Below are 13,410 nucleotides of genomic sequence, written 5' to 3'. Positions count from 1 at the left end.
TCACTCCAATGTGATCAGACAAGACAACACTCAACACGTCGTTGGAAGAAATGACAGCTGCCTGGAAAATTAGGATGACGCTAATGATGGTAGGGGTATACGTGCGCAATTATTTTTATGGATACCTGCATTTTGTACTAATGCGATAATATGGACGGCATCCAAGCTGCAGGCAAAGTAAACATTGTAATTAGGTTGATAGACAACGACTTTGCATTTCCTTGTTCATTTCTCTTACATCACGAGTGAAAATAACAAACAATTACCCTTGACGTAGAAATACGTCACACAAGTTGAACTGTTTCAACAGTTTTGTTTCATGAATCTATTAAATACGTTGTAAATTCCTGCCAAGAGGTCACCGTTCAAAACGTCTGTCGCCCAAAGCTGTCTCGTCAATCTATCACATGCAACGGCTTTTCATGATATAAAAAGAATGCATAATTACGGTAACATACTAAAATTAACCATGCACTCACAGACGTACAGACGTACATACATACATACATACATACATACATACATACATACATACATACATACATACATACATACATACATACATACATACATACATACATACATACATACACACACACACACACACACACACACACACACACATACATACATACATACATACATACATACATACACACACACACACACACACACACATACATACATACATACATACATACATACATACATACATACATACACATACATACATACATACATACATACATACATACATACATACATACATACATACATACATACATACATACATACATACATACATACATTCGTTCATTCATTCATTCATTCATTCATTCATTCATTCATTCATTCATTCATTCATCCAACTCGAGGTTTCGTTCAAATGTCGGAATATTCTCTACTTTTTCCCCACAGACTTCAAAGTGAATGGTCAGCCCAACCGGGTCATTCTGACTTGATTCGCGCCTTATGGAAATCGGCCAAGTTCTAATCCCGTCATAAATGAAACAGAAACGGACAGAATGTTATTAAAATAAGATTTATTAGTGTCGACATACAGGATGCATTTACGCCTAACGAAAGGAACATTTTCAAGTCAGTTGAGGTTAACAAAATAGCTTGTAATTAAAAAAGTGGCTTTTCCTATTTTCAACTCGACTTTACAGAGTGTGCTATTATCGTTAGTCAATATGCTAGGGCAATCACATTAAATTTTAGATCGAATCATTTCTTGCATGTCATAAATATTTTACTGAGATCAGCGTCATTTGCTCAAAAGTTACAATCAAGGAAACAGCTCGATCTCACTATAATGTCATCATTGATGATTGAGTTCCGAAGAGGTTAAAAAGTAAAAATCTGTGTATGTTTCTTATAAGCTAGCTTGTCCATATTCACATTGCTGATCCGAAATTCTTTCTCATATATGTTAAGTCCTGCAAGATATTTGAAAGATTGCTAAATTTGTCACTGCATTAACTTCTCGACCTGCATTGCATTACCCTGTTTCCAAAAGTGTTGTAACATGGGAAAACAAACCCATTTTATCAAGGTAATGTACCTCTGTATCTTTATCAAAAACTTATGATACGTCGCCTAGCTACATTGTAATATTTGTATAGGGACATATTAGGGTCTGTGATGAAACGTCCCAACAAAGACCTGAAGACTGAACGTGTACTCTAAACACAGGGGCGTCACTATGATTCAGTTGAACTCTGACGTCGAAGGTTGGAGTTCGTCATCTACACTACACTGTACGAACTTGCACGTTCCGAGTTACCCGTAAAAGTCTTCTTTGTCTTAAGTGGCAGTCATCTGAATGGAATAAAAAGTTTTCAATGTGAAAGTCTTACAACGACTCACGTCTTCTTGCTTTGAAATAGGTGTAAATAGCTCACATATTTATTCGATCGAATATTCAATTTTTTCATCAACCAGACGCGGAGCAAAATCGACCTAAGTTCATTACAGCTGAGTTATATCTTCATTTCGTATTTCTATTTCGTAAAGAAGGTTATTGTTCGTTGGTGAAAGGATTTCTGTCGGACTGCCGCAGAAGTCCAAACTTGAACGGCGTTTCCCGGCAATGGTGATCACTGGGGGCGCTGTTTTCAAAAGCTCACCGCTTGAACCTCGGCGACCCATGAGGTAGTTATCCTTGGGAGGTGAATAGTCGCTAGTTCCGTTGATTTTAGAATATTTTGACAATTCTCTGTAATTCCCCGGATGATTGAACCACAGCCGTCTCCTGCTGCCTTCCCTGGTGAGACTTAACCTTGACGAAACAATGGAGTCTTTCGAGTTGTTCAAGGCAGCCGAGCTTCTTATCTCCAGCCACTTCTCGTGCAAGCTCTCGCGGGAACTGTTCATCTTCTCTTTGGAGTTGGTGAGCGATTCTTTGCTGTTCGCCAGTTCGAGATTCTCGTGCATCCACTTCACCTCCTCGATTTCGTCGTTGATGGCCAACAGCTGAAACATGAGCTTCGCGTCCATCTCCCGCAGCGCCATCTACGATGAAAAAGATAGACGTGAGGGTAAATAGTCTTAATATAATAGTAGCCCGGTTCATTGTGAATATTTGTGAACTATACAACCTTTGCGCCAGACAGCAATGCACTTTATAATATTAATAATATAAAAATAGAAGTGGTTAACTCCACGAATTGACATTTGTGATACTAACAGAGACATTGCTTCTAGTAGTTTAATAAGCAACTTTAACATCATAATTTTATTATGGAGAATGTAATATAACGATAATGTACAAGACAAATTAATTCCTCCCCTTTGAGATTTTGTCAGACTTGTCTGTCATATTATTCAAATCGCTGGCAAACAGCACATTCAAGAGATGCTTGCTAAATTCCTCAATTCTGAAAGGTTAAAACAAATAAAATTCGGCGAACTCATTGAGATCTTGTACATGTTTTAGTTATTACTTGTATAATTGCAGGGGGATATTGTGTACTTTGTATACGTCGTGAGATTAAACAGGTCTTTCAGTTGTCATGCTTATGCTACTAATACGGTCCTATGGGTCCTAGGCTCTATTCCAAAACACCTCGTTTCGACTCCAAGGTAAGTTGACGATTCTTGTACATAGCCCATAAGCAGAACGTCTACGCACAATGATAAGCATATTTTCGCCACGAGTGCTACGTATGATATCATGCCTGCGAGAATTATCCGACAATGATATGGTTAAGCGAGCGGAATGCCGGTCTTTTGTCACCGAACAGTGGCCGTCCATCGTGAACACTGGTGCGTTCCGAGTCGAAGCCGTGGCCCTTCGTGTTAACGTGATCGGTTGCACACGCACACACATCCTGTTTTCTCTGAACCAGGGACTGACTGGTGACTCGATCGAACCCGTCACCTGATGAACTTTCCTTCATCTCACCGTGTTTACCTTTGCTGTACAAATAGTGTTTTCTTACAGTATTGCATACTTCTATTCCAGTGATCGTTTCTAAAGGACCTGACCTTTGTTTGAACCGCTGTTTCTTGCGTGTGATCTTTTTTATGTACACATGCATTGAAAGAGCTTCCTACATTATACGATAAAAAGTACGGCTGACGCTGCTGGCTGTACACTAACGTATACCGCATAAGTGTGTTCTTTTCTATTCATTCGAGAGATCGAGCGGGAGGTTTGACAAGTTTATAGTTTCATTCAGATGCGTTGGCTGTGCACGTTTCATGAAAATATCCGCTGAGATCTCACCCCGCCCTCAAGACTAAACTTGTAAAAACATAAATGTCTTCTGATAATTACAAAAGACGAGAAGCGTTTGTCAGTGTCTCGCAGCAACACCACGAAAATAAATGTTCTTTTTTTTCTTCTGAATTTTCCGTGACTTGATTTCAAATCGGTTTACACCGACTTCTAAATTACAAAAAATTAGTGAATGATACATTTTTTTTAAACTGCTGATGGAAATGATCAGTTAATATGCTGAGATAGCAATTCTCTGATAACTTTTAACTTGTTTTTGGTTTTTACATATCACTTTCAAAGCAGCGAAACGACTGTTTTCAAGATCAAGGTCGACAATAATGGTGTCAAGGTGGTGTGCAAATGTCTACCTTAATGGGCAATGCGCCCAATGTCAGTGTTTTACTGGCTCTCGCTGGGGTTTGGTGACCGCTAATCGGGCATCATACATGATGTCCACGCCCGAATTACGTCAGGGTTAATACACAGCTATACAATATATGTTGTTTCTGATGACCATGTCCGCTAGCGGCACCGGTAGCAGACTGCCTATTTCAGGGTGTGTATTCTTCTGTCGTCGTCGCCATTCAACAACAAATTAAGAATCTTATTATTTGCCTTACAGTACCTCTTCAAGAATGTTTTAGGCCTATGCTTGTCTGGAATTAACGTTCACTTGTATGGTAGGCGGTCAGACAAGGAGGAATTACTGACTGATCACTCTGTGACCTTCACCTTTGTTAACAGAGAGCCCGTATGCGAAACCCGCAATTTGTGCAGCCGACAGATAATAATCCTATTGTTAAATCGCCAAATGGGAGAGATAGCTAAGCAAACAGGCAACATGCATCACTGATTTTTTTGACGTACAGTCCTAAGGAAATACGCCTTGCCCCATAAATCATGATTGGAGTCCGAAACTTTGCCGAGTCTCAGAAATTTTGAAGTAAAAACGGATTGGTGTAGGTTGTAGGTTGTAGGTTATTTTCTTTGAAGTTCGGTGCGGATGTCCAAATCAGGTAGATAATTAAGCTACATGAATTTTAAGTAAAGATGGAGTAAATTTGGAGACAGGATTGGAGGAATAATTCCGAGGTTGAAATGGTGAAAGGTTTCGGCCACGATGGACTTATTTGTAGAAATGCATAGAAGCACACACCTATAACCTAGTGAACTTTAAGATGCAAAATAACATTGTAGCTGTCAAATCCATTCGCTCGTTGACAAGAAGCAGAGAAAGTACAAAAAAGGGTCTGTAATGGCGTTTACACGACTTGGCTCTTTTCAGTCAATGTTGTTTTACGATATTGCTGTTGAGCTAATCCGCTTTAAACTACTTCATTTCTCAGATTGCCATACACTCTTACATTTCTCTGATCCCTGCCGCTGTAACCATCCTTCAATTCTCGGCATCTATGGCTCCGACTCACTTTATCACTTTACTTTCTTCGATGTCCTGTTATATATTTATATATTTATATATAATTTTGAAGATGTTTTATTGGTAACAGTAAATGTCACCCGCGTTTTATCGCAGTGATAGACCGATTATCAGCGTTCTTATGCGGATAAGTCAATTTCGCTGTTTGACAGCTGTTTTCATCAGACGGTACCTTTGTGGACTGGCTCAGGAATAAAGGAAATTCAGACATTCCAGGTATAAGTAGAGATATAAAAGCGAGCAAAGGTTGAAAATAATGGAAAACCCTCATCCGAGAAACTTTCAGACTAAAAGAAGGTCCAGGATCTTGGACATTTCTGTAGATGCAAATCATTGTTTGTAACACACTGTACTGTTTATTTAAGAACGAAAAATATTTACTCCACTGTGTTACCCTCCCTTTGATCAAAGAAAGCCGTACAAATGACGTGTAATCGGATTCACATCAACTTTCTCTGGCATTGTGATGAAAATCCAGAAAAACTCCAATTCTAGAAGTAATATTCTAGCCTAATTTGCAATTTCTGAAATATACAAACTCTTGTTGGCCATGTATGTAAATAACGGGGATATTTAAAAGCTATCGGGTTTACGGGCTTGTAGAAAACAAAGATAGCGTAAAATTTGTACGGGACATCCAAGGCAGAGTACAGCTTGATGGCTGATCTGTATACAAGTACCAGTGAACAGTGTTCTACTTTCGAACAATTTTCCAAAATAGCTTGCTACATTCCAACATTGAGGTGAAGGGTAACTCCATGATTGCAGATATAGCTGACAGATAATTGTCCCGAACTCACAAAGCATACCGGACAATCTCTTATAGAGTTTGTCTATACCTTTTCCGGGTCGTTCATCGACTGTGGTTAAGTGTACGCTTGATCTCAATCAAATGCTGCCACATGAATCGGTCTAGTGTTATGAAGAGGAAACACAGGCAATTAAACTGCACGGGGTGACTAAAACCATAGACCCTCGTTTTTCTCAGGGTCTACTAATACTTGGTAAAGTTCGTCTATTATGGAACGTTTGTCGTAAACATTTTTCTGTGCGATAGTTTTGTTTTATCACATGCGACGATGAAATTGAAATTGGAAATAAATTGATATGTTTCGAGCATTAATTGTCATTTGTAGAGACAATTGCACAGCGAAAGAGGCGAAATGTTACATTCAATCTTTGCCATAATTGTAGTGCGAACACTGACAGCCGTTCACACGCAAAGATAAGCAGACGTTCAAGTTGCCAGTCCTTCACAAGTGAAAATATGATACAAGGCCATTCACGCCGTGGCAGCATTCAAATGCCGTGTGCCACAAGCTTGGTGTGTTTTCAAACTTTTAGCGCTTTTGTTCACATCTGATACAGCTTATACTTCATAATCGAGTAATAGTTGTTCCTAATATAAATTAAAAGTAATTCGGGATTTCAGTATCAATTCTAGAATCGTGGTCTGTAATGTTGTAGCTTGTAATATAGTTGTTTTGTGGATCTTTCCGTTGTTCTATATTAACTTCAATACAAACACATGTTGTAAGTTGCCCGTTTGTTGAACTGTGTCGTTCGATCCGGAAGCACACACCTTGATATATGTCCTTGTGGTCTTTTGATATCAGTTTTGTCAAGTTTGAATTATTTGAGAAATGAATTATAACGTTCAGCATCTTGAGAGATGCTGATAGATACGACAAAATGATAATTTCTGATAAGTATATACATTTATGCGAGCAGGTCTGAAGTTAGCGGGAGCATGGGAACCGAATAGAACCTGGCCATTGTAATAAAAGCACGGCAGGGTTACATTTGAAGTTCATAATTTTTGGTGTTTTTCATTTCTTCCTTGACGAAAAACCTTCAATTAGAATACCATGAAAATACAAAATACGGTCTTTGACCATTTAAATCATCGCTTCAATACCGATGCGATATGTTTAAAAATTTGCCATTGTATGATCTGTCTTACGATTGACTCAAATCTTGAATCTGAATATGAATCTGACCTTAACCGAACTTGGACATTTATGTACAAAGATCGATGCAGTGAATATCATTTATTCCGTATATATAAGGCCAATGGCCTTTTAAATACAAAACAAAATACAAGTCTGCATTTGACCATCTTGGTATTTGGGGAGGAATTTATCTAGGTCTGTAACAAATTTTCCATGCCCAGGCGACAGTCAGAAACTTGGCAGATGCTTTTACTTCAAGGAATGACTAGACTGATTCATAATTAAATCAAGACGTATATTGTTATTCTCTCAGTGATGATTGTAACCCCCAGTTATGCGTTGCTTTTTACCTCAACCGTGGTAACTACTTCACAATTCCACACGCGTGAAAGTCGCTCTCTCGGAGACAGACTTTTTGAGTAACCATGGTTGAGATCTGTCGTGGCACTTTCATTGTTCATTTTCACGTTGACTGATAACCTGTCATCGAGGGGCTGAGCTTAACATCGTTAATATCAACGAGGTTCCCTGAGTGCCCGGTATTGAAAGAAGACTGCCCGGCGAGAAGTGAGCAGTTGGAAGCTATTGAATTGAGGTATACACGTTACTCATCACAATGGCAAGGAATGTAGAAATTGTCGAGCTGTGTGGATCGATGCACAGCCAACAGTCCGACTAAGTCTGAGTACAAATCTGAAAAAAAGCGCAACAGCCCATTAACCATCGGAGATCAAATCTTAAGGAGGGGATTTCTTCGGTGTAGATTTCTTTTCTGGAATGTTGAAAACACCTGAGAACTGCGACTACACCGACCCAAGCAGTCGGAATGTATTGACCGCGTGTCTGTTTTCAGTTGCGATTCCGCATTTCGTGGCCGGATAAACAGCATGAAACGGCAGAGGGGGTGGCTTTTTCATCGGGTGCATGAACAGCCGCGCTGTTCAAAATAGTCTGAATAGCTTGATGTTCAGACGCAATTCTCTGAATGTTATGGAACTGTTTCCTATTCACTCGTGGTTGTCCTTGGCAACTCGATGCGTTGAGTTTGACCGTGAACTTACGTGTATCAGTGTTACCTGTCAAGGCTAACCCTAGGATAAGCTTTCAATACTCCAACAGGCACCGTGCTCGAATCTGCTAGTAGCATGGCGAGGTGTGATATTTTTAGGGGGAGTACGGTGAGAAGACAGAATTTCTTCACGCTGTACATTTTGGGTGTTGTTTTTGTTGTTGTTTCTCAAATACTGAAGAGTGCGGTTTCAACTACCGTAAGTGTAGACGACAACGCTCGAAAAACTATTTCAAATCGGTCAAAGTATCGTTCCGCGAAAGAAACGGCACGTTTTGTTATATAGTGTTACGCAACCTGGCACTTTTACAAACAATATAGCGCACAACTGACCCTTCAATCGGAATAAAATCATTTTTCGTATACAGAAAGGGAAACGAAGGGGGCGTTGAATAGTTTCCATTGTCAGATAAAGGTATTCACTCATTTTTCAACGTTCATGCTATCATTTTATATTGCCCACGTGGCCACATGAAAGACTCACGAGAAAGCTGACGCTATCGACAGTCCCCGTTGTTCTTCTGTGCACCCTTCAGATTCAACAAGTGGCCGTTGTTTTGTGTTGCCGGCTACTAATCGAGGCGGGTGAGGCACGTCAAATTGCAGCGTAGTCGCCATGGAACAACTAGATATTCGCTATGAGTAAACCCGCTATAGTCTGCATCAGTCGCAGCGTCTTTCACAAATACTCAATTTACGTTTCGCTGAAGTGTTGACACCGACAATCGAGCGGCCCCGTGAGACGTTGCAGATTACACCTCATGGGAATGTAATTGTTATTTACGTGACATGTCTGCCCCCGTAGAGAAAACGGGGGCACTCGTGAAACACTCAGGCCTCGGGGCAAGCCACAGGAACACATCGGGCATTGTTAACTCACGAAAGCAATACTGAGTTTCGCATTCCCTCCGACTGCACGATGAGCTACACGTTTGACAAAGGGCAACAAATTCTGTCAGAATCTGAGAGGGGTGTGCAAATATGCAACCTCTATTCGTGATTTCTTAAAGTTTCGTACAATATGCCCCTTCGGCTGGAATAAAGCGTTGGCTTTGAGACTGTCTCTGTAAAATGACATTCCTTTGAAGATAACAAAACAAAACAAACTAAGACAACACACTTACCAGCTCAGACTTCAGAAGTAACAGTTTAGAGTCCATTCCCGCCGGATACACCTTCCCCCTTTTTTGAGTCGGTAGGTTTCTCTCGTCGCTGACATCTGCATTGCTGATGACATGAATGAATTTCTTACTGTCTGTTTGTTCTTGGCAGTCATGTCTTTTTACCGAATCGCCATGCGGCGCAGCCGTCGACGTTGAATGGTAGGCCGTTGCATTGTCAATGCGGCTGCCGCCGTTAAGTGCCTCGAGCAGTGCGTCCGGTATGCAGACTCCCATCTTTTCCTCCACCTCTTTGAGAAGTTCGTTCATGTAGCCCTCGTCGGCTTCGATGTCCATCACCCGATGTGACAATTTATCCATGCCAGCGTCAGTGGTATTTCTGATCTTTCCGGACAAGCTATGCACTCGCAGGATCGAGAGCAGGTCCACATATAAACTTTCAGCGGAGAAAGTCGAGTATTCGCAATGATTTTACGCAAAGCGACGGCGTAGAAAAGAGTAACTGCAAACCATCTGTCATTGAAATCACTCCTCTCTGTCGACGTGTAGGCAATGCCGATACCCAGCGATTTGCTAGCCACGATGTGAGAAAGCAACACGTTGATTCAGTACTAAGGATCCTTAAGACTCAAACTAGATGTTGATCACCGAAGTGTTTAAACCGGAAACACTTTTTGTGCCAGACTTCCTAGTGAACGACAGACTTTTAAAAGTACCAGCCGCAATTTGGTGTCACCGGAGCTGAGAGATCGCGACTCGCACTCCGCATACCATCACAGTGTCATGAACTGATCTTTCTCTTTCACAGACTACGTGCTTCAAACAGAATGAGAACGAGTGAAAATCTGCCTCACAATAGAATGAAAAGCCTGGAGTCGTGTTTCTCGTCCCGCTAGTAATCTGCATATGCATGTTGTGAGCCGACCAGTGCACAAATCCCGTCACAGTGTAAAGGTGGTGGTTCCTGACAATAAACTTTTTTGTGGGCATTCAGGCGTTGACATTGCACACATAATCGCGCAAAGTCAGTTGCTAGTGGGCAGGCATCTCGCTGTTTTATTCTGAATCGTTTCAGCTGGAGAAAAGATTTTTTGATCTATAGCAAGAAAAAAAAAACTTGCAGAAAGGTCATCGACTTTAGAAATCGTCACCATGTTCTTATTGTGCTAGCCCCCTAATTATATTTTAACACTGTCAACTGTTTTTTGAACGAAATGTGGCAGCCTCGCTGGGCCACTCCACTCAGGTATTAGGACAGCGTACTCAGTAGGCAAACCGTGGGTATGAAGTATCTAGCACTATTTACGTGAATGCCAAATTATTTTCAGCTGTTTTATGCTTGTGGGAGCTCTGGCAGTCAGTATATGCGCATGAAAACAATGGACTAACATTACATTCAGTCTTGGCTCTGGTCATTACCCATCATGCAAAAACTATAGCAAGTCGTACGATAGAAGGCTTGGCCTTGCTAGAGATCGAGACCATGGGTAGCGGAGCTGGCCACGACGGCTCTGCGGCAAATGATTGTACCTGATGGTTGTGTGTATAATTACAATCACAATAGAAGCCTTTGAATTTTACAGTCTTTCCCATGTCGCTGTAAAGTCACAAACGAAAATCAGAAATTTCTGACAGTTTTCATTGCCTCAGAAAATATTAATCGTCCTTTGGTGTTGTAATTTTGATCAACACTATGGCGTTTGGAAGTTTTGAAACTATGTGCTGTGTAGTTTTCCTCACGCGGTGGCAAGGCGATCTCCGCACTGAAACAACATGTTGTTTTGGAGGCCCCGCCATCATTTGGCTCTATGGTACAGTTATGTTTGTAGTATAACAGTTGTCATGGTATATACATATATGTATATAGATGAATTGTCAAGTCTCCGGAGTCTTTTATTTGATTAGCCTCCATGTAGCAATGACTGCATTCTATAATCTAGTAGGATAGGTAACTCTTTTCTATTACATCCTGTTTGCATCCGATAATGACTTTTTAATTCTTTGGTTTGCTGCATTACGTCACTGTACAGACAACAAGTATTTAATGGGTACGCATAATGAGGGAATGTTCCCCTAGAATTGCTTTCAACACATGTCCAGTTATACGAAGATGATATCTGCCAATGAATGCCCTATTACCGTCGCGTAGTAAATACGCCGTGTGCTATGAACTTATGGAAGCACAGACACCGGAAGAGGACTTCACATCTATGTGTTGCGGTCACCTGACTGTCATACCACCGGCTGATATCACAATCACGCCAGCCATGTTCAATTGTGAAAGTCTTCCCTCTAATGCTTTCTAGGTATCAGTAACCCATTTCTATTTGAGTAAAGTCCATGTTTCAATTACGGCGTTGGTTTTCGGTGTTGATTATCTTCCCACTTTCCTTTAATGTCTGCAAAGTAATTACCCCTGAAAATTTATTTTTATTCATTTATACACAAACGATCCTTAATTTCAAGAAAATGGAAGACATCAACCAAACTTTCAAAACAATATTATATTTGAACCGAGGACAGCTATTGCTAACCGCCTTCTGACACGTTTTCCACATTTTGTGTTTCGTAATACCGGTGTAATATTCCTACTCGTTTTATCGCTTGGTTCAGTTGGTCGTCCGTCGATTTGCTGAATATCTTCAAAGTTTGCAACTTTAACAACATTTTACTCTGACATCACGCGTCGATACCCGAAGTTGTAAAGAGCCTCTTGCCTGGCGAAAGAACTATTTTCATGTAGTTTTGATTTTTGCAACTCGACGAGAACACATGAAGCTCCGAATCAACAATTAAAAGTGGGTGGTCGAATTGATGGAAACTCTTTCCTCTAATTATACGAAGATGGCTAATGAACCGTGTTTGGACTCGGGCCAGAAAAGTCTTTTGCTATCGTATATGCCTGGACATAGCAATTATATGCAGTGGAAACATAACTTGTTTCAAGAAAATTCCACAGGAACTACTCGTTGTCCTTCAAGGACAAACTCCTCATTGCGGTAAGAAAGGAGTTCAGTCACGCCGTTGAGGAATTTTCTTTCACGGAACCTTTGAATGGAGACATTTCATTGCATTTCAATGCATTCCCGAGACTGATCTCCTCGGGCATGGTACCGATTCTTTGAAGAGTCTAAAACAACGACGCAAGAACTCGATAGTCAGGCAGCATTCAAAAGAACATTGGGAGGAATGGGGGAGAGGAGGAATATCTCTCCGTTGGTCCAATTTCAGGTTTTCAACTCAATAATATGCACAAACTGCAGCGTGTAAACTTTGAGGCGCCATTACTATGGCGTTGATATACCAGGTGATGGAGGCAGTGTGGTACCAGATACCCTCGTTTACTTTAGAATTTATAAACAGTCTATTGAATTTAAATCGTGCAAATGGTAACTTGAAGTGGCGTTCCATTCATTCTCTGTGTCCATCTTTCTTCTTGACTTTTTTGTTCCCTTTCCCCTGAGTTGCGAAGTGACAGTGTAATGAGTCACATAGGAATATGGCTTTCCCCGCATCATCATTTAAGTTGCCACCCTTTCATGTAAATCTTTCTCTCAGAATGATTTTTGTTGACATTTATTGTCGTTCTGAGACTAGCTTCTCTGACTATGTTGCTGCGTGTCAGTGCTGGGACCTGCGATTCCGAGGGTCTGTGGTCAGTGAAAGGGAACGTCCACTGCTCGAATAAAGACATCGATAGCTTCACTTATACACACAAACTGTGTGCTAGCTCCTTGTTTTTTGCGCACTCCAGGGTCATTTAACGATGGTCGAAGAAAGATCCCATACAGCTACAGAGCTGCATCGATTTACACAAATTATCTTAACCGTCGAGTCAACAACATATCCCACTTCATCGAAGCACTTAAGCTGTTTTCCTGTGTACATGTGTATGCTGCAGCTGATGATTTGTTTGTTTATTTAAAAACCGTATGATTTGCACGTCAGAGGTTCACTTTGCCCCAACTGCAATGATTGTTCCAGTCACGAGGTCTGCGTGTTACGCCGACAATAAGAACTTGTGTGTCACAAGAAAGGTGTGCGTGTGTCGCCAGAGTGTCTGACTTGGCTAAAGCCAAGAAAATGCCCTACCACCGAAACAACAT

The 13,410-nt window shown here is 40.8% G+C and overlaps 1 protein-coding gene across 1 annotated transcript; it reads right to left on the bottom strand.

Annotated features, from left to right (window-relative positions):
* Positions 1 to 1,026: 1,026 nt before the first annotated feature.
* Positions 1,027 to 13,181, bottom strand: LOC139138678 (leucine rich adaptor protein 1-like). Its single transcript, XM_070707164.1, has 2 exons — positions 9,308 to 13,181; positions 1,027 to 2,514 (listed from the first exon to the last, which is right to left on the bottom strand). Exons 1-2 carry the CDS (start codon positions 9,662 to 9,664, stop codon positions 1,972 to 1,974), a joined length of 900 nt encoding a protein of 299 aa, XP_070563265.1. The 5' UTR covers positions 9,665 to 13,181; the 3' UTR covers positions 1,027 to 1,971.
* Between the last annotated feature and the right edge of the window lie 229 nt (positions 13,182 to 13,410).

This window comes from Ptychodera flava, chromosome 8 (assembly GCF_041260155.1).
Source record: "Ptychodera flava strain L36383 chromosome 8, AS_Pfla_20210202, whole genome shotgun sequence".
NCBI lineage: Eukaryota > Metazoa > Hemichordata > Enteropneusta > Ptychoderidae > Ptychodera > Ptychodera flava.
The sequence above is the reverse complement of the archived record's forward strand: the minus strand, read 5'-3'. Positions and strand labels throughout refer to the sequence as shown.

Excerpts from the sequence above, each read along its gene's own strand:
- LOC139138678 (XM_070707164.1), bottom strand. The coding sequence starts at position 9,664 with ATGGATAAATTGTCACATCGGGTGATGGACATCGAAGCCGACGAGGGC. Across the intron at positions 2,515-9,307 it reads TACTTCTGAAGTCTGAGCTG|ATGGCGCTGCGGGAGATGGA; the intron begins GTAAGTGTGTTG and ends TTTTCATCGTAG.